This window comes from Chaetodon trifascialis, chromosome 11, assembly GCF_039877785.1.
Source record: "Chaetodon trifascialis isolate fChaTrf1 chromosome 11, fChaTrf1.hap1, whole genome shotgun sequence".
In the NCBI taxonomy this organism is placed as follows: Eukaryota; Metazoa; Chordata; class Actinopteri; order Chaetodontiformes; family Chaetodontidae; genus Chaetodon; species Chaetodon trifascialis.
Window position 1 is genome coordinate 12,102,543 of NC_092066.1, and position 22,400 is coordinate 12,124,942.

The following is a 22,400-nucleotide window of genomic DNA, read 5'->3' on the forward strand; positions in this document are numbered from 1 at the left end:
CACTCACTGGGGAGATTGGGAGAGGTAAAGAGACATGAGGGGGCACGTAACCCAGAGATCCACCTACCGGCAGCAGTAATTGTGGCAAAGCCACGGTGCTTCCATGGGTCAGAGGAGGGGCCTGTCATGTGAGGGGCACGTAGGGGCAAGCAAAGGAGGCACATCCCCAGAGAAGTACTAACCGTCATGCTGTAGCACCAACTCTGACAGACCGCAGGGAATGGACCCGCCGCGCTGAGCCTGTCAGCTGTTCCAGCAGCGCAGAGCGATCGTGGAGCTCTCCACTGGGACTGTATTACTGAAGGCTTTTCTTCTCTGCCTCTGTTTTATTTTTTGGGTGGGGAGGGCAGGGTTGCGAGTCTGTGTGCGAGAGGGGGTGTTGAGGGGTATAATTGAGAGCACAGAGGGAGCTTCGTCTCTCCATCTTATGATTTGGAGGTGAAGACAAGCGCCCTCGGGGGCCCCCTGTCAGAGCTTTTGGGCGCGCTCAGTGCAGACTTCAATAAAAACACACAAAAAGAATTCCCCCACAAGGGCGCCTGGCTGAATCGCTGACGCCAATGTAAAAGATTCCGTTTTCTGTGAATCATTTAGTACGCGACCCTGAGCTCTCTACACAACGTGACAATAACAGGAAACCCCCCTCTGTCCTCCTTATCGTGAAAAAATGAGAATTGCAACAAACCCAAAGAATGCCAAATTATTTCTTTCACACGTACAATTTCACACATCTATCACCCTCTGCCACTCCTCTATTTTACTCTTCCCCTCCCACCTCTCACTCCTCTTCTCTCTTTCTCCTCTCACTGTATTCCTGTCATGACAAATGTCAAACAGAGTCCGTTAGGAGGGTGTTTTTTCTTTTTGGTAACCAAGAGCTTGCCAAGTCGAACGTGCGCTGGGACAAGACTGCTGCGGAAGCATCACATTGGAGCATCAGCATCAGATATTTCTGTGAAAGTAACAGAAATGTTTGAAGGTGTTGTCACAAGCTCACAGGTTCCTGCTGTTTGTGTGCACCAGAGGGAAATGGTGCCTTCTCACCCCTTTTGTCTCCACCCTCCCCATTGTTGTTTTTAAACTTATTTCTCTGTTTAGTTGTTATCACTTTTATTGTCGTTAAGAATCTCAGCGTGGCTGTTTTTTTTTTTTTTTGTGGGTTTTGACAGAGGGGGTCGGTGTTGTAGTCAGAGTTAAAATTAGAGGAGTTGCTTTTCTGTGTGACTTGGAGACATGTCATCTTCTGGAAGCGGTGGGGAGTCTGTCAGTCACAGCCATGGTGTGTTTTAATCATCTCTGTCCCACTTGGAGATGCGCTGACGGTTAGAGTGAGGGTTCCCTCCCCTGGACAATACCAGTATGCTCGAATCTCATACACTCTGATGTCAGACGTAGCAACCAGTTAAGAAATATGAGACGTTTCTTCCTCAAGTTAATCCTACAAATTCAATGGGGGAATCAAGCCATGTCTGGTGAATTTGAAGACATATCACAAGTGTGTTTGAAGGTTTTTGTGATCTTTCGAATGATATGACAGCTGGAAGGAGATTGGCAACAAAATAGCAGGAGTTTGTCACTATAATAAGAGAATGAAGCTGATAGAATAATCAAAACCCAAGACGTCTTTGAAGCTTAATGAGCGAGGGCTCCCCCCAAGCGAGCAATAATAATAGTGTTTTGTAATTCTATAGCCCTTTTAATAATACTCCGAGGAATTTTAAATAGACATTTCTTTGTAAAGCAAAGTAGGTTAGGCTGCAAATTATATTTTCCATAATGTGGCGGTGATGACGGGAAGTGTGTCTTTGCAGTGCGTCGCTGAGAGAGAACATACACCAAGCCAAGCCACGAAAGTGTGCGGCAAGTCCCGCTGCAGCTTCCGTTAACCCTGCGCAGATTGGCCACTACACTGCACCCATCCAGCTCAGTCTCCTTTAACCTCAGCTCCCGTATGTGCACGCTCCCTGCAGACCTCTCCAGAGATATGGCCTCTCTTTCTGAGAGCATCCTCTGACAGTCTTAATGGACAAGTAGTCTCTCTACAAGGCCAGGAGAGCCCTCGCTGAAAAGACCACTCTGGGTATGTCTGGGATAAGAACTGTTTTCTCCTCTCTCGTCTCAGGCCCCTCTAAAGGTTGTGTTTTTGGGCAGGAATTAAACACAGCCGTCACACGCCAACACGGAAGAGAGAGGACTCTTTTGATGCTCTGCTCATCTGAAGATAAATAACAAAAGCTGGAAAATTCAGAAAATTGGCCAAGAAATATGTGATATCATCTGCAATTATATAAAAGGAAAATGTAGAAGATAAATTATATATATATGTAATTATATGTAAGAGTTGTGAAATGTAAATCTTAATATCCTTTCTAATTGCAGCTGGATTGAGAAGATTAACATTTTAGGCATTTAATGTTCACCAGAGTGACGTACACCACTAAATTGAGCTTTAAACAGAAGTACTTAGAAAAATATTCCTACAAGCCCCCAAGCAATTAGTCCAGCTGCCTGCCTTTGTCCACCTACCCATTGTGTTCTTTGTAAAAACCATTCTCTTATACCTCCACTTACTCCATCCTTTGAGACGCCATTGGAAATCCAGGGCTCGGAGTTGAACCCACAGTTGGTTTAAGTGTAATGAAATGTATGTCATGTCTCTGGCTCTCTCCCTCTGGCTTCCCCTCACCCCTGGCCCCCTGAAAGCACTGCCTTTGACAGGAAGGCCTCTGTGGCTTCTTCTGCAGTGATCTTTAGCCCCTTCAGGTCCCACTGACTATTTCAGGACGTCCCTGCGATTTGAGGGTGGACTCAACCGTTCACGCATGCTTCAGACTCGATCGACTGAGGAGAAAAATAGACAGATAGATGGAATGGACGCCTCGAACAACTAAACCAGCCCTCTGGGAAATCCTACCCTGATGCCTGGCCACAATAAAAAAAAAATAAAAAAAAAATACAGATAGCCTCTTATTAATGTTTTACAGTATGCTTAGTGAAAAACAGCAAGGTGGTAGTGCTTATTATAGTGTACATGCTTTGTGCTCTTTCACTTTGCGGTTTGCATAGTTTTTTTTTCTGTATATTGTACACATAATAGAAACAATGGCAACAGAAGTGAGGTGCAGTTTTTGCAGAAGGACCCAAGCTGAGCAATTCCACATGATGCACATTTAAATCTGAACATATATTGACTCAGTTCCTGGCATCTGTTTATTTATCATATATTCAATCTTTATGCAGATGAGGGGCGAACAGATCATGCATGGAACACTTACCTTGCATCTGTATGTGTGTACATTTTTGAGGCAGTGTATGCGATTTACCTGAAGCTTTTGTCAATGTGTGACTGTGTTTGTTCCCATGTGTACGTCTGCGCGTGGACGTGTGTCTGTGCATGGATATTGCAGCTTGGAGAGAGTGTGCATGTCCACTATATTAGACAGAGCGTGTGAGGGGTGCCTCAGCATGTGTGTACTGCTGTCTGTTCAGAGCTCTCGGCGCCAGCAGGGAGCGCCATTCCAATTTACCCATCAGCCGTGGAGGTAGGGGGTAAAAGCACGGGGCATCGCTGTCGGAGATTTCACATTCGAGGGACGAGATTACCAGTCAGGGGACCCCTGTGTGGAGGTGATGAGGGAGGGAGACTGCAGGGGCACAGTGTGGGGGAGTTGGGACTGTTGGGGGACGGGGAAGCGGTGGGGGGGGGGGGGGGGCAGCACGACTCAGCGCCACCCTGGAATCCGTGGGCTCTGTGTTTTCTGGGGAGCGTAGCTGCCAAGCTGCACATCTGTTTGACACCAGGCGCTGTGGTATGGCAGTCAGGGGCTGTCTGTCCTCATTCACATCTCTTCTCTCTCTAGCTCGTTCTAAGGATCTGGACAACTGCTGAAGCTCTGTCTCTTTAGAGATCCTTGTAAAACTGCGTGTTGTGTAGGTTTTAGAAAAAGAAAACCACAGAATGCAGGATTCCTTCCTTCATAATAGGAAATTATTCATCGTTATGTCTGGGTTTTTTTCAGTCTACCTACTGTGACCACATCCACAGGAAAGATTTTGGTATCTTAAACACAGAAGATCATAATCATTGTAAAATCATCTAGAATAGTTGCCTCAGACTCTGTCTCCTGTCGGCCGTGCTCACTCAGCCTGTGTTTGAGTGTCGGCCAAGTCAGCTATGGCTGCTCCAGAGGCCCTGAAGCCTGTTGGGGAGACGGGACATTCCATACAGCATAACTCATTCTTTACACCCTTTCTGCTGCCATTAGTTAATTATATGCAGGTGTTTTCCTTTCTCGGGTTTTTTTTTGCCGCAGATCTAATAAAAATGTAACCATAAGTACATAAAGCCAGATAGACGGAGAAAAGGAAGGGGGAAACAGTGTTGAGGAAGTGGCTGAATGTGCTGTGTGAAGCAAATTATTGCCCCCATGTAGATTCATCAGTTCTCCCTGCTGGATTAAGGAAGGGCCTTTCTAATGAAGTTCGCCCCGTCAAAATGAAGGGACTAATTCTGATTTAGCTGAGGTAATGAACTTCCCCTCTCCTAGTGAGAGCAGCACCATGGGGCGAGGAGAGAGGGGTGGTTGTGTGTTGGGGGGAGGGCTGGGGCAAAGGAGAGTGGCAGCCAGAGAGAGCGGGAGAGAGGAAAGCCGAAGACGAGGCAGGAGAGAGACATGGAGCGAGGACAGAGAGATAGAAGGGAGAGAGGACGCTAGGTGGAGAATGAGAAAAAAATTATGCAAAACGCCTGTCTCGTATTTGCTGAGATGTATTAAATTTCCAGCGCGGGTGCCTGTGTTATATAAAATTATGCTAATGTCTTATGGCCCGCTGCGAATGGCGGCTTGCTGGTCCTGAGCATGCGTGGCTGGCCGCTACACGGAGCGCACTCAGTGGGACTCAGCTTTTCTATTAAGGAAAACCTCTAGACACCTGATGATGAATTCTCTCTCACCAAATGTTCCCCCTTTTTTGTGTCGAAAATATGAGCGCTTTTCTAAATGACTTTGGAGAGCCCGGCATGGCACTCGGCGGCCTGCGTCGAGCAGGGGGGAAGGGGGTAAGGGAGGGGGGGTCCCTCTGCAGCAGGCTAAGGGAGTCAATTAAGGCAAGCGCTGATAATTATAAGCCGGCAGAACGCAGGGGCTGGCTAATTGTACAGTGTTCCATGCCGTGAGCTCAGCCAAGGGGCCTCTCCGCAACGCTCTCTTTCCTTGCTCCTTTGTGTGGACCACAGACCCCATAGAGCCACATACCTCAGCCTGACAATGCCACAGTGAGGCGAGCGAAAAAAGCCAGGCATGTGCCCGTAATTAACTTTTTACATTCAGGCCACTCACTCTGTTGAGACCTGAAAGAGATTCCGGTTAGATTCACACCTCATTTCTTCTCTCTTTGCTCGCCCGAAAGTTTTTCTTCACCCATTTTTCTGTTTCTTTGCTTGTTTGTAATTTTTTTGCATGGCAACTTTCATTGAGCACAAGAGTCTTGGAAAGTCAGGGCGTAGTCACTTGACCTTTATTTCCTTCTAACGAGAAAAAGCCCAGCAGTTTAGAATAGGCATGTATGGAGTAAATTAGAGTATTTCAGCGCAGAATGGTGTTTGTGTGGCTGCAGGGGGTCCAGCGCTCCCATGCAATCCATCTCAGTAGCCTGCACTGTTTGTCCCCAATGGACCTCCATACCTGCCTGCAGCTGCAGCGCCTACACATCATTCGTTAACAAGTATTCGGCTCTAGCCTTTGTTGTTGTGGATTTCTCCCTTCTCTTTTTTTTCTTTTTTCCTCTGCTTCTGTGACCTACACACTGTTCATTTGACCGAGTTTTAGCCATTGTGGGTTTCAGCTGTAAGAATAGCAGGTAGTGTTGTCCAGGCCAAACGCAAAAATGGCACGCTAAGCCTTCAAAGCCTGTAGTGCCAAATCCTGCTGAAACACCAGCTTCATCTGGTTTTACCAGCTAGCTTTTCTTTGGCTGGCTGCAGGGTGATGTTTGAAATTCAGTGCACTTTCAAATCTAAAAATACATACATGCCCAAAATATGAAATACACGCAGTCTGTTGGCCCTCCCAAATTTCACACAATACATTTTGAGATCTTGCCGGTTTTCTACAGAAATCTGTGTGACTCTGTCTACGTTTACTTACTTTTCGAGAAGAAACACTGTATAGCTATATAAAAATATGCTTGCAGAATGAGAAATGTCCCCATACAATCTATGAATGTTATTAAATTAGATGTAATAGGTTGGATAAAATCTACAAATAGAATTTCACTGTAATTTCCTCTTTGATATTGTGACGCTGTTAGCCACGTTGCCATAACACAACTGAATCATAGAAGCTTGTTAATGCCTAATGTTAGGTATGCATAGAGCACAGCAGGTTTTTCGTGAATACTGGTCTCGGCTTAGGAAGTCACACATGCATTCATTTCCTGCAAACCTATCATTTATAAACCGAGCCTCAGATCCTCCGGTGTAAAATGCTTTAACATATAATAATGCAGTGTAAAGCTGTGTCTTTTGTTGCTTATATCTCTAATATTAATGTTTCAACAATGACCGTTGGCTTTAGCTTCTTTATTTTCTGCTACACAGTAAAAAATCTGAGTGTCACTGAACACATGAGCACGGGCTTTTGGCAAATAACTCAAGTGGAAATGTCTGCTCAGTGCATTTATTTTAGGGAGAGGAAGTGTCCTCATGTTTTTGTCCCCCATGTTTTGTGGACTCAAAAAGGTGTTCTAGTCGGCTAAACCTTTTGTAACATCCATTCAAGCGTTACGCATGTTTATCTCGACACAAAAACCTGCCAGTTTGGTGTTTCTACCTCTGGCCCGGTAGCCAGGGGAGCTGTGAGGCGGTTAATGTAGGCGCTGAGTGGCTGATCCTAGCATGAGCCTAGCCCTGCTCTGATTAGCACCTCCAACGAGCTGCCATGCATCAGAGCTGACATTCTCCCAGAGACATGTTCCCCCAAAATCCTTTGCTCTTGCTGTGCGCGGGCGTCACCACTACTGACATGTCAGAGCCAACAATCTCGCCTCAGCCCTCCTTCTCCCTCTGGAGGTTGGAAAACAGCATCAGGCATGCACTGAACTTGGGACCCTGACATGAGGGCTTTGGTACCTCACTTAGCTTATCTTTCTCTTTTCACTTTTCTCTCGCAGACACAGAAAAATGTCTTTTACATGCCCACTTCCCTATAGGCAAACTGGAGTAAAGCTTCTCCTTTCATGCTGTGGTAGTTTTCCAATCTCTTTGATTTTATTAGCTAGCACCCGACCACATTTCCATCACTGTTCATGTAATACATTAACTCTTTGATAGAATGGGGTGAGTTTTCAAGGTGCCATGATTAAATCTGGTGCTTTAATTTTTACATTTTGCACTTGATTCACTCTGTCCTTCTCAAACTGTGGAGACAGGAAATAGATATTAGTAATGTTCCCCCCAGGCGCCAGTTCTCCAATCAGCTTTGGTCCAGGGGGAGTCCATCCCTTTGCGCTCCCACCTACCACCTTCCCTACCCCCATCTGCAGCATTCTCCAGGCCTTAATGGGCCTCGTAGTACTTCTGAAATGAGTTTGTTCCTTATGAGCAGTGCCTCTACCTCAAGAGAGCACACCACACGGAGGTGGAGTCAATTTGTATTCACCCATAATTCCCTGGGCCTTAATCACTCTGATTTTCCCCCCATTATCTGTTAATGGATAGTTCCCGCGGAGAGAAGAGAGAAGTAAACCCACCTACTGTTTACAGGCCTGAAGCTGTCTACTCTGCTACCATCCACAATCCCACAGTGGGTTGTATATACAGCAGTGAGTCCGCTGAAAACCAAATCTTCCTGGTTTATTAACATACGACTCCAATATCAGGCTGAACATTATGAAACAGATGGTAGAACGGAAAGCAAACTCTTGCTAAAGGTGAAATTCCTCATAAACAGCATCGCTCCAAGCAGGTATTTCTGCCTTTATGGCAAGGTTCGGCAGTTTAGAAACTTGGTATTGCACTGAGCTGTTAGTTTGACTGGACCACCTTTGATTACTATGTTCGTTCTGTCTACGGCTTTTCCAAAACAACCCATTCCTGCCTACTAAATATTCTCAATTTGTTCTCCCACTTGTTTACTCATTACTTTCAGCGAAGAAGTGCCTTGATTGATGCCCTTAATATCATTTGTTAGAGTGTGCTGCTTTGGCGACACAAGCAGCATGGGTCCCTCTAAGAGCGAGCTTCAGAGAACCATTCACTATGCCCCAGAGAGGAGTGTAAATCTAAGTATCAGATTTTTCTCTTCCAAAGCCAAATCCTAAAAGTGATCCTGAATTCCCCTCCAATGCAAACTGCTCCTCAGCAGAATTGTTTAAATAGAGTAAGGGGCAGTGGTGGTGGTGGTGGTGATGGTGGTGGGGGGAAGTGGTGGCGTGGTAAGGGAATACACTGAGGGAGAGTTTTTAATTAAGAAATGCCCTGCGCTACACGCAACTACACACTATTTTAAGAAAGTTTGTCTTTAGTTACTTTAGTTTCAGTCTTTCACTCACTGTCAGTTGATGGCTGCGCATTTACAATCCAAGCAAACGAAGACGTCCCTATCAAATTCAGAGACACCTTTACCACTTGACTTACAGAATCCAATATGCTGCCGCTGTGTCACTGTTACATAAAGAGTTCACGAAACTACGCACGCCAGACCTGCAAGTCCCAGTGTCCCAAACAACCTTCAAGAGCACATGAACTTCAGCCTGGATGAAAACGTAAACAGCGCGGGGAAATAAAGACCATTCTTTTTGAGAGTTGTTCTTCCCCTCTCTCCCTCTCCCTCTCCCGTCCTCCACATGGGAGAGATATTAGGCGTTTGTGTTTTAAGGAGCTGTGAAATACATAAACCATGAGCCACAGGAACGCAAGGCCCTGTGGATATGCAGATGGGCTTACTTTGCTGGTGTCAGGGATGCTTAGAGGGAGCAGGCACAGGAGCAGTTCTCATCTAAAGGATTTTCTTAGGAGTGCAGAGGGACAGGGTGGTGGCAGCAGAGAACACTCGGGAGACTTGGAAACAGAGAGTTGGAGGAGGGAGAGAGAGAGGGATGAGGGTGGAAAGAGAGAGCTGACAGTCCCCTGTGGCCCTGTAACTATATCCAGAGTCTGCTCGGTGCACAGAGAGGGGTGGGGGCTCACGCAGGGCCATGCTGATTGGGCAGCCCTCGAGAAGGGCTGGGGTAGCGACAGGAAGTGACCTCAGCCCAATGAGGCAGCTATAGGGGCGAGCGAGCTGACTTCCTCCCTTGGCTCTCACTAAGAAACGGGCTGCCAGCCTGATTCAACCCCTGTTACACTGCTGAATACAAACCCAGCCCTGCACAGGCTGCATTACAGGGGATAACAGAGCACAATTTACTCATTATAGACTCTCAGTCAAACCTCCACTGTTCCCTCCACTGCTTTTCTTTCCATCTGTCTATATCTATTGAAATATAACCCAGCAATCTTTCAGTTTAGGGTTTTATGTAAACACATGAAAAATGTTGAACTATGTGCTGAATATATTTTAAACATATGTCACCACTTACCGTTGTTGTTCATTGGTTATTTTTACATTTATGTATATTTTTTCACATCCTTGTGTACATTACAGTCCTGACCACTCTTTAGTCCTTACCATTCTGTACTTTTATTTGTTCAGCTGTTGTTGTCCTTGTCTATTCCTGTGTAGGGACAATGGAAAACCAGATTCAAATTCCTTGTGTGAAGACATATATGGGCACTGTAGTAGTTTCTGTCCCAAATACACCATCCTGCTTCCACTCTAAATGTGTATTAATCCACAAAAATCGCACAATTTACCCCTGTTTTAGTAATGTTTGATGAAGCTACAATACCACAGCTGTTTTCAGGGATTACATAGCCTCTTTTCAAAATTAAACTATATATTTGTGACTTGTTTTTAAAGGTTTACCTCTTCAATTGGAATGAATGGATAGTTGAAAAGTACTGTGAAACAGAGTAACACATTGGTTTTAGACTGTTAATGGTATTTGTCAGCAATAACAAACACAGAATTACACCAGCTTTATTCTTAAAAATTGAAGCATACTGTAATCTTTTGCCATTTTCCCTTGGTGCACCTGCTCACAGACATAAACACACACATGCACGCACACAAGGTCAGTCAGGCAGGTGCAGAGTTATCTGCATAATGAAGCAGGCCAGGTCTCCAAAGGGACAGTGTTGTGCACTGGGGTCAAATGAGGGCTGCGCATATGGCAGAAGAACAGATCTGTGAACCCTGCAGCAAGCTTGACCTTAGTGTACACCCTCACACAGACAAGCAAGCTGAATGGTGATCAAAGAGGGCAGTGATCCCCTTGCACGGCCGCGAGGATGCACTCGTGCCACCCTCCTCCCCCTGTTCTGCTGATGCCTGCTGCTACACTTAGATGCACATGTAGGCTGCAGAATATCTCATCTGTCAAATGCGTGATTGCAGAACACTCAATTAACTTGTTCCCTTTTGAACAACTATGAGCTGCCTTGATTGGCTTGTACCTTTTACCACACAGTCAGGAAGGTGCGTAGTCTGTGAGCTTGTGCTGATGCACAATGTATGGTTTGTTTTCACGCTGTAGACACCACCTCATGTGATGTACCGTGCCATATGTTTATGTTATTGAGAAAAGATGGTAAAAGAACATGTGGTAATATGTTACAGTAAAAAGTTCAATATGTATACACCCCCACTGTTTCTTTTGGCACAGCAGGAGATGTTTCCATTCCCCTCTCTTCCTGGAAATATCAGGGGTCATTGGGTTGCAGTTGTCAGATTTATTCAGAATCAATCTAAGGGTGCAGAAACTACAGTCTTTTTATATATACCTGCAATGAAGTGACAAGGCCCATCATGCATGCACCAAGCAGTTTCAAAAACTGAAATTGTTGATATGAGCAAAGCTTTTTTTTCCCCCACATTTATTTATTTATTAATTATACACAGTATTTTAAATTTTTAAGTCAGGTGAGCTTTTGATAAAAATTCTAATTGGGAAAACAGGAAGAGACAATTATCCTACACACATACCTAATCCTAAACAAGAGGTGAGTCTCAGATGAGTTTTCAGTGGTGGATTGACACATAACTCTAAAATATAAGGGAAAAAAGTGAAATTTACAAAGCAGGAAGTGCCCTGTCCATTGAGGTTATTGTACAGCACTGTTTTTCAGCAAACATGTTTTGCTAGATTTGCCTAAAGCACCTTCGATTAACCCTCTACTTGGATCCTCCAGGGCTTGAGCCGGGCACAGCTGGTTCGGGGGATTGTGTGTTCGTGTTTCTGGTACCCAGGGCCTATGTGGTGGGCACTGGGCTGTAGAGACCTGGGGATAAACCCTAGATGAGTCCCTGTTGTATCCACCCCACCCCCTTTGCAGTAGCTGGCCTAATGTCAGGTTTGGCAGGAGTTTGATAGAGCACTAGTCCGGCCCCAAGGCAGAGTGTATAGGCCTTTTATTGACGCGCTGGAGATGGGCAGTTCTCTGGAAGTCTGAGTCAGCAGATCGTTGTGCTGCAAATGAGTGTGCAGGTTCACAGTCAGAGCGACATTTATTTAAGCTATCAGTGGCCTCTTCTGAGGTAGTCTAATGTTTAGACAGACGTGTAGGGAATTCTAATGCCGAGCAGATAAACTGGGAATTTGTCGTGCTCTGTATTAAAATGTTGACGAGAGCTTGTTGTAAAGGAGAATGAAGCTTTCAGAAGCTGTTTTTCAAACATTTTTTGTCCTTGCAGTAATACATGAGACTATTCTTGATCTATTTTCAGTCACCTTCTGCGAAGCACAAATGACTTTCCTTCATTTGGTTTTCCTTCAGATTGTTTTAATTTAAAATCCAAGAATTTTTTAATGTGTGTAAGTTCATCAAAAAAGATGATGCTCGTCATTTTCAAAGTGTAAGGCCACATCCAAGCGATTAGGACCCCAGCTGGTCAACTAATTTATGCCTGATGGGAGCAGATCACACTTTATATTATTTCCTGCCTGAATTATGAAAATCCCAGGCAGGAGTCTTTGCCACAAATTTCATAAATTTAAATTTCATGTGAATGAATAACGTAAAAAAAAAGAAAAGAAACGAGGCAGAGTGAGACCTCTGACTTTCATGCTCTGCTTATTTTCCTTCTTATGATTTTCTCTGTGTTTTTGTTGTTTCTTCTCTGCAGAGGAAGGATTGAACCATGAATGCAAGCTCTGTAGTCAGTCATTCGACTCACCAGCGAAGCTTCAATGCCACCTGATTGAGCACAGCTTTGAGGGCATGGGAGGAACCTTCAAGTGTCCGGTCTGCTTTACAGGTGTGTATAGTGCCTGTGTTTGTGTGCATGAGAGTGTTTGTGTCTCGTGGATTTGCAACCTGGTGGATCTGATTGAGAGATTAGAGCTGTTGTTTTTTTATGTACGCTAACTTTTCAAAGACATCTCCGCTCTCAATATGCAAAGCTTTACATTCCCATGCTGTCTTCTGTGTGTGTGTGTTTGTGTGTGAAAAGCCAAATGGGTTCTAAATGAGTAAGGAAAGGTCAAGCAAGCAACTCGGCTAAGGCTGAGAGCAGTTTGCTGCATGTGGCTTTTTATTTAGTCAAATTGCCTCCAAATCAAGGCCAAAGAAGTGTCATGAGGTGAGGGGGGGGTGGAGAAAGAGAGCAGGGGGGAAGACAGTGTGCGCTGAGGGGAGATGGGGGATGGAGGAGTGGGGAAAGAAAGGGAGATGTGCTAATTGTGGATGGCAGTGGTGCTGATAGCTGTAATGATCTCATCTGTCTCTGTGCGTGGAGGTGGAAGGACCGGACTCCTCCTGAGAGGATAGCGCCCTCCTTCAGTGTCAACAGGGTTAACTATCTCTATAATGAAATCTGCAAAGTCGTTAACTTCAGCTCTTCACTCTTTCTCCCTTCTCAGCTCTTTACTCTTCCTCGCACTTTTCGGGTCCTCAGCTCATTTCCCTGCTTTGCGCTTCCTGCACCCCCCTATTTCCACCCGTCGCCCAAAAATACTCTTTTGTCTCTCCTCCAGTCATTACATCAATTAACATCATTAGCTTACATCTTGCATTTTGCTCAAAGATCTTTTTTTCACATTTTTTACCTCTTCATCTACGTCGTTGCTCAGCTCCTTATTCATTTTGCTCATCTCTCTTTCTCTCCACTCCCCTCCCTCTACTCCGCTCTACTTCTCTCATTGCTGTTTTGGCCTTATCTCTCTTTTAGCAGAAGCCTATTGATATATCCCCACCCCGAATCCCCCTCCACCCCTCACAGGGGTCTGGGCATTTAATATACAGAGCATGCCTCCTTCATCTGAGCCTTCATTTTCCACCGCCGGCTTTGACAGACAGGTCCCCCCTCTCCCTCCGCGTCCATATCGATCACGGTGCATGAGAGAGAAGGATGCTGGGAGGGAGAAGGGAGGAGGGAGAGACAGAGCACACCCTCAGGACGGTGGTCGCAGAGCAGACAGACAGATGGGCGAAGGGCTGTGGTGGTGGGGAAAGCAGGCTGTGGAGAGTGCGGATGGACTGAAAGGCCTCCCTCTGTTGGGGATGGAGGGGACAGGCAGACTGTAGCACTCGGAGGGAAAGGAGGAACTGAGGGTTTGGCTGACAGCTGTCCTTGAATATATTTCTTCAAGTTGAGCCTGACATAAAGTAGAGAAAAGACACTACTTTTAGGCACTAACATAAACTAACTTACAGTATATTATTAGATAAATGTTAGAAGTGTTAGCACTCTTAGTTTGCCAGATTTTATTGTTGCCTTTACGATAGTGGTGGGAGGGATGGCAGTGGACAGTGGTGGAAAAAGTATTCACATCTTTGCTAAAGAAAAAGTAACTCTAGCAACAGAACACAGAAATGTTCACTGTCACATGTTTGTCATTTGGTTTCATTTAATATCCTTGAATAAAGTATGGTTATGTTTAGACACTCACAGCACTTAATTAAAGTAAGGGAAAGAAGTTGCTCTTGGTTAAATATTGAAAAAGTCAGCAGTGACTTGAAGCACAAGACAGAAACCACATTTTTTTTCCCTTAACCTTAACCAAAGTGCTTTTGATGTGTAAGCATGTGATTCAGATTATGAACCCCTGGTTTCCCTTAAAAAGTAACTGGCAAAACAAATTAGTAGTATATAAACAAAATATCCTGGAGACTGGGTTGGAGCATTGTAGGTTTTGTCTGCAAAATGTATGTAAATGTAAAAATATACAAATAAAACTACTCATTATGCAGAATTACTACTCCCCATATTTTAGCTAATTTAACTACTTTATTTACTGTGATAACTTCCTAATCCTTTTTGACATCATACTTAAGTGCAAACAGTGGAAAAACTCTGTATTTAACGTTTGACCTCATCAACTTCAAGAATTCTTGTAAATATATGCTTATTCCGAATTTTGACGGCAGCAACACGTTTCAGACAAGTTAGGACAGGAGCAACGAAAGACTGGGAAAGATGTGGAATGTTCCAAAAACACCTGTTTGGAACATTCCACAGGTAAACAGGTTCATTGGTAACAGGTGATAGTATCATGATTGGGTATGCTAATGATTGCACTCCATCATATGCTATTTTGTATGTTCAATCTGAATATTCACAAGCCTGGGGGTAGAAATTATAATATTTCTGTCTGAAATGAGTAGAAAAATAATGTAATGTAAAGTACATGTACTTCAAAATCGTATTTTTCCAAAGCTTACTTTTAATTATTCACTGTGAGATTCTCAGTATACTTTTTGTTTCAGCCACTTTTGTTTAGTCAGTGCAGATTGTGTTGATGGATCACCGTGTACTCTATTCCAAAAACTTTATTTACAGATTAAATGGAACCCTCTTACAGACATAATGAGTCTGAACATAAAAGCAAAACTTTGATCAAACTAGGTGGTGGCGGTAATAGCGACTGGGTCACCGAGTTCACTTGATTAACAAGGTTACTCTTTGTTTAAAAGATCATGCCCACTCGATGCCCGTGTTTTAGTTTGATCTACCCCCTTGTGACCCAAAACACAGTGGGAGGCAAGCGGTGATTGTCATTCTTTGACATACCTGATTATCCTCAATCCACATTGAAGAGAATGGAGAGAGTGCAAATCATACCACAGAACAGTCCGGGGGAAAGTATGGGGGAAAAGTAAGTCGTAGACGGTAGATGAGGGAAGACAAAATAGAGGAGAAAAGGAGACAAAACTTGGAGGAAGCCGAGAAGGTTGCAACTGGCAAGTTTGGATGTGAGATGAAAGGGGGGAAGAGAAGGAGGAAAAGAGAACTGTGTAGGGGAGGGAGGGTAAATGGAGAGAGGTCCATAAGCCCCTGGATGATGAGAGAGAGGCTGACTCTCCCAGGACAGATTTGACAGGTTTCAGAAGTGGGGGAGCCTGCAGCTAGAAGTGTCTGCCTGCACCCTTAGGAGCAGTAGTGAGGGCTGGTGTGGAAATTGTGATTGGGAATATGTGCTTAAGACAAACAAAACAGAAGAAAGTGTGCCTGATGAAAGTCGTACGTGTGTGTGTGTGTATGTGTGTGTGTGTATACACTTTTCTTTTACTTATGTCACAGCGTGAAGTACAAACTTGAAAAACTACAGGATGCTCTGCTTTCAAATCCGCAAGAGTCTGACAAATACAGTAGTTTAATTGGCTTTTTGTTTAGTTGCTGCCCACGTTCTGCGGGCGCGTGATCCTGGAATTATGACATCCTACATCCATACAACCGACATAGGCTTAGCTTTAACTCAAAATTAGTAGTTATCAGCTTATGGCTCCAAATCAACTTACGCGGCCGACTTGTTTGTGTTGCCTCAGAACACTTGGATCAGCCTCTGCATTGTGAGCTCTTGGATTAAGCAGAGAGGAACACATGTAGGCTAGACGAATAAATAAATGAAAAGGAGAAAGGGGGAAAAAAAGGATAAACTTTTTTTTCCTCCCTGCACAAACAGCTTAGTATTGGTGCAGTGCAGCCTGCAGAGAGCACCACCCTGCCAAAATAAAGATGAGCTGGGGCCTGTAGTAAAGGAGACGTCTGCCATGGGCGGCCCCTGAGATCTAATCAGAGGGCTTAATATCCCCCACAGCGAGGAGACCTTGGCCCCTCAGCCCCCTCAGCCCTGACACCCCTGACGCCCAACCCGGCTCAGTGCTCTGTTCAGCTCTGCTCTGCTCTGGCTCCGCGGCCAACAAACTCCACAAAGTTCTCTCTCTCCCTCCCTTATTCTCTCTCATTCTCAGCAGGGAGAGGCACAATGGCCAGCCACTGATCCTGTTTGGATGTGGTTTTGGATTATTTCTTCCCTGTTTCTCTATGTCCTCATTTTAACCCTCTTGGAAGACATGCCTCTGTCCCTCCTCTAAATGGGGATTGCAGTAGCATATTTCGTATGTGACTCATGCTGCCAAATACCAATACAGTGTCTCCTCATCGCCTGTTGTCCCTTTTGTTACATGTTGCATGTTAATGTGAAGAACAAAGATGAAGATAAAAACTCTAACTGCACAAATGAAATGGTTTGGAAACACTGAATTTTCCAATCATCTGTAGTTTCATAATTGCAACCCAAGACTTTCAAAATGTCGAACTACACTACGATACGCTTCCAAAAAAAAGTTGGGACGTTGTGTAAAAAATAAATAAAAGAATGTGATCATATGTCAGTCTTTTAAGACAATATATTTAATGTTTGAGCTCATCAGCTTCATTGATTTTTGGAAATATCTGCTTATTCTGAATTTGATCCAGCAACATGTTTCAAACAAGTTTGGACATGAGCAACAAAAGACTCCAAAAACACCTGTTTGAACATTTCACAGGTAAACGGGTTCATTGGTAACAGGTGATAGTATCATGATTGGGTATGAAAGGGGCATCCTGGCAAGGTTCAGTCATTCACAAGCAAGGATGGAGCGAGGTTCACCACTTTGTGAACACATGATTTTATAAAGGATATGACTGCATGGGCTCAGGAACACTTTGTAAAACTGTTGTCGATAAACACAGTTCATTTACTAATGATTGTATTCCATTTTTCTTTATGTTACACACAACGTCCCAACTTTTTTGGAATCAGGGTTGTCTATAAATTAGCTAAAACGTTGTTGAGCCTCCATTTACTCCAAGCCCATTTAGTATTTACTGTTCTTACAGGAGGCCTGTAGGTACCATTAGTGCATTTTAGGCTCTGGCACTTTAAATTATTGCCCACTTGCATATGAGCGGATGCAGAGCTATAAGCTGATAAATGCATCGCTGATTAAATGTGTGTCTTCCTGGAACTGGATCAGATATGCATGTAAACAGCGAGAAACAGCTAACTTGACATCTCAGTTGTGTTTGGCCCTATTGTACAGTATTTGAAGGCCCCCCAGGTCTCAAATCCATTTTTATTTTTGCTGTATTGACTTTTTCCTCCTCTAGCCAAAGACATAATGAAGGCTTCCTGCAGCTGCTGTGACCTGCTTCTGTACTGTATATGCAGACAAAACAGCAAAAGAAAAACGCTATTGTTTATCAGCACATTTTTTCTGTTCAGAGCATGTATTCCCCACAAAGAAAATTGTCATCTTTTTGGAGCATAACAGAGGCAAAATGTGCATGATAGCAGAGGCCTTAACCTTGAGCGTCAATGTTTTGTAACAGACTGTAAAACCAGCCATCTCTCTGAAATTATGTTTGCCTTCATATTGTTGTGGTCATTAGTTTCAGAAATGGACCATGCAATTGTTGTTTGTTCATTAAAGGAGGTTTGTTCATTCCTGGTTAACATGCTGCCATGTTCCAGAGACAGCTGTCACCCTGGCATTAGCAGTCTGAAAGCATCACCACAGCGTGTCTGCTTTGAATCTAAACTTTTATTTCCCAGGTCAGGAGTGTGACATTCAATGAAGCCGAGTGCGTCTCAAGTGTACGCAGCTCAATAATTAATAACCGCTCTCCCAGGTGAGCTCAAATTGGGACACGTTAATGTTGCAGAGCCCCGCCACGGGGCTGCGGCGACCCCAAAGCCATCTCCGACAGACACCTCACCTTTTGTGGCTGTGCTTTTTTCCTCCCTCTCCATGTGGCCCCACGGTGCATGCATTAGAGGAAAAGTTATTTTGAGCTGTAAGAAATTCAAATGAAGCCCCCACATGCTAACTTTTCCAGAGCATCCAGACCTTTGAGATTAGACAGCCATCCTTAAGCACAAGGGTCTGGGATAACAAACGGCATGTTTGAAGTGCTCCTTGGAGAATGCACACACACACACAGACGCACACACACCCAAGATGCACACAATTGCATCCCCCTTAGCTTTCCAGCGTGGACCATGGCTTAATTAAAGCACAAATGTATGGTATATGTTTTAAGTGCCAGCGAGTTGTGTGTTTATATGATGGTGAATGCAGTCTGAGTCTGCATGAATAAGTAGTGCAACACCATGAATATTTATATTGTCAATATAATTAGCTATGTAGACTAATGGAGGCCATGTTTTGCACTTGAAGCAATGCCAATTTTTTGTGGTTGTTTATTTTCTGGCTTGTTGTCCCCACAGTAGCGCTAAATAAAGAGCATCATTATTCCCAAAACATTATGCATTCACTAGCTCTGGTGCCATGAATATGACCACTCGAGTTTCAATGTTAACATCTAAATTGTTCTCTGTTTTTTTTTTCAATTATATATCTCATAACAATGTTTTTTTTTTTTTTTCCGTTGTTGATAGTGCATTCATTTGTTTGTAATTAAGTAATTTTCCTTGCCATTTGACATAGTCTGTCTTCGAATTTTATTCAGGCAAATGCAATTATGATGTTGCTTTTGTTCCCTTAATGCGGGCAACACGGGCTGACTCTAATTTAACACAGTCGACAATAAGAAGCAAAGAGTAGAGGCATCTTACAGCGACTATTTAAAGGTGATAGTGAAAGTCTTTAAATTTTGCACTAACATTTATTAATGTCTTCTCCCCATCCCCGTGTCTCCTTCCCCTGTGTGTGAACAGTGTTTGTCCATGCCAATAAGCTCCAGCAGCACATCTTCTCTGCCCACGGCCAAGAGGATAAGATCTACGACTGCTCGCAGTGCCCACAGAAGTTCTTCTTCCAGACAGAGTTACAGGTGAGCCTCTGGCTGGTGGAGCGAAAAGGCCCACCAGCAGAAAACTGCGACCGCTAATCACACAAGACAGCTTAACAAACACTAAACACTGCTCGCCGCACTCTGGCTGTCCCCTCCATCCCGGCTGGCATGAGAGACTCAGAAGGAATTATTTCAGTCCGTTTCCAAAACTCATTTGTGATGTGCAGATATGATTTGATTTGCTTATTAGACCAGCGGAGCACTAAAATATCTGGAATTAGAGGATTAGTGGAATGTTCGTTTTTGAAGAGGTAATTACGTACAGTGCAGAGGCAAAAACACAGTTGAGTCAATATGCCTGCATCTCCCCTCCTAATCACAGAGGAGGCCTCATGGCTAAATATGAGCTTTGTCCTCTGGGAGGCCGTATCTGCCCTTCAACAAAGTTAGTAGTTGGACTTATGAACTCGCAATGTTACAGAGATAATCCATTTTCTAGCAATCTTTTTCTCTGCTCCTTGGAGAATCTGAAAAAATGAAACAGACCTTATTATATTATTTCACTGTGGTGGTGTTTTCAAGCAGCTCTGTTTTGTTTGGGGGATTCTCTACCATACACATGGCGCACTTCTCATATCCAGATCTTTATCTATTACCTTTTGAAACGAAATCATTAAAATATGAGTAGTCTATAAGCACCCTGTTTAATCCAATCACTGAAATTGTTCTTAATTCGCCTTAAAGCGCAGAGAAGAACCTGATAGCTCCTGATCACATCCTTCAAGTACATCTACCTGAAAGTTGGATTAGCAGCACTATGTATTAACGGGTAGCCAGAGGATGTATCCGGGGCTTGGCTGCCCATTGATCGGCAATGATTTTCATATTGAGATTCAGGTTGTAAACACAGAGGCGTGTGTCTGCCAGGAGGAAGGTGAATGTGATCATTATCTGCTGGTCATTTGAGCACTGCAACCATGAATAAAACAATCCTCCATCCACCAACGTGCAACTCCACCACAGAGAAGGTTATTTAGCAAGGCTCGTGCTCCACCAAACTGCCAACTTGGAGTCTTTTCATTCATGCCAAGGCCTCCTATTTATCACATTTTCATCTCTCATTGGTACAAGCGTTCTCTATATAGCAAGGGTTGTTGCAGGTATACCTGTAAACAATCTCAAATAACCTGGGGATGTTTTCCTACTTTTTCATTTGACATTTTTTGGGATAAAGTGATCTCCACCTCCCAGAGGTGTTGTTTCATGCATGATTATATTGTTTTACACTCTGTGTGAAGAGACGGGAGTAGAACATGAAAGACCTATGGCACTTTGTTGTGAAACGGGCTTGTGAAAGGAGAGCGGGAATGAGCTTGGGGGATAAGACGATCATTATGCTCAACCTGTGCCACGCTCTAAAGGCAGTCCCATGTGAGCGCATGCTTACGCGCTCTCGAACACATATGCGGTTCATATAGATGTGTGCACACTTAGTTTCTTATCACGATCATGCAGAAAAATCCACGGCGTCAGGGTTTATTTATACTGTGACCAACTCAAATTTTCCTTAAGTTAGGGTGTTTTTCATACATCCATCTTTATCTCAAGATGAAATTCCTGAACTTAGTAATGTGTAAGGTGTAAGATTTTGCTTTTTCACTGGGTCTTCAACAAACAGGTTGGAGTCTTGTTTTTAGTTGTTGTTTGTTTGCGGTTGCCATTTCCCATGCATCACACTTCAAAATGTCTCACTGACACGGGGCAGTCGTTTGTCAGTCTGTCTGAAGTGGAGCTGTCTTCCAGCAGCGAGAGAAGTGGAAGCTCTCTCTCTTTGCCAGGTCTTGAGTTTGGAGTTTCTCCCTATTTCTCCCTGACACTCTGGCCCACTCACAGGCTGCCTGGGCTCCTCATCTCTCACAGTAGTCGGAGGGGTCAAAGGGCCAGTGCAAGCTGGGAGACGGAGCGGCGAGAGGGAGAGTTGCCACGGCAGGTAAAGGGAAGCAGGAACGATATTTTATTAATTTGCTGCTGAGATCCTGAAACAGACCAAAGGCTGTGACAGGTATCCAGTGCACCGCTCCACATCCTCCCCCACCGCCTCCCCCCGTGAACTCTACCCTGCGAGGGGCTAGCCAATTTTCGCCAGCCTGTCGAGATGGATGATGGGAGAGCATCCGTCTAATCAGCCCTCCTAGGACCCCCCGCCCAGCCGCCCCCCTCAGACTGGCCAGATTGACTGACTCCTGGGCCTGTGTGCCCCAGAATCCAGATTCCAAAGGAGAATAATCTCTCTTGCTCACCCTCTCTCTCCCACAGTTTCTCCCTTTCCTCTTTCTTTCACAGACAAAAAATAAGCACTGAGATGCATAGACCACCATTCCCTTCGAAGCTCTCCAGAGGACTCCCCTCCACCATCACACACGCTCACACAGCCTCCACCCTGCGCATCCCACTCCCTCACCCCATTAAAATATGGAGCAAAGTCTAGATATTTCATGAGGTGCTGATGGGGAGGGCAAGCTGGCTGGCTGTGCAACACACTCACTGACCCTCAACTACTGCCCACCCCTTGAGCAACAAGGAGACATTGCTTTACTGCATCCTCTCTCCCAAATAAGAATCACTGTCCTGTCATTTTAATAGCAGCAGCCCCCTTATGAGGAAAAAAAATCTCTCTGGGTTCTACCGAAGGCCACATTGCAATGTGAAACTTGATAATAAACTTCCTTTTCCCTTTGCGTTGGCTTCAGATACAGTAGCTTTTCACATTTGCAAAAGGAACTGAGCCAGTGACAATGCTGCTAGGCTGGATTAATTAGCCAGATTCATTAACTGATGGATGCGCAGTATTAGCCACAGCTTAAATCTGACATTTCTCTGAGTGCAGTTCATTTGTGAAGAAACCCAAGTTCAGCTCCTCCAGCGATGCGGCATACTGGAGGACCGCAATCGGAGGCTTCTCCGATCCCAGTTCCACCAAAGACGAGACAATGAGATTGAAGTTACACAACAGTGAAGATGACATTTTCTGCGTGAGATTCCCTTGTTCCTTTTAAGCTGTGCTGTCTTTTTATTCCCCCCTCCATCCTCCAATTTCATTATCATTCCTTGGAAGTGACACGAGATTGTAAGTCGTGTGTTAAGTCGACGGAGGAGTGGAAGGACTGGGGTACTGTATGACTTCTCCCTCTCCTCAGACGCCCGCAGGACACGTACCTTAATTGGAGTGTCTTTTAAAAGGATTCCTTCAAAGACAATCCAGAGCTCCCTGGCCTTAAT

At 44.4% G+C, this 22,400-nt stretch overlaps 1 protein-coding gene across 8 annotated transcripts in view; it reads left to right on the top strand.

Annotated features, from left to right (window-relative positions):
- The window catches only part of LOC139339512 (zinc finger protein 521-like), an 89,922-nt gene that overhangs the window by 59,476 nt on the left and 8,046 nt on the right, over nucleotides 1-22,400 (top strand). For all 8 annotated transcript variants that reach the window (XM_070975174.1, XM_070975172.1, XM_070975171.1 and 5 more), the window contains 2 exons: nucleotides 12,225-12,356; nucleotides 19,045-19,160. In XM_070975174.1, the coding sequence (XP_070831275.1) occupies nucleotides 12,225-12,356; nucleotides 19,045-19,160 (248 nt within the window). The remainder of the gene's footprint in view (nucleotides 1-12,224; nucleotides 12,357-19,044; nucleotides 19,161-22,400) is intronic.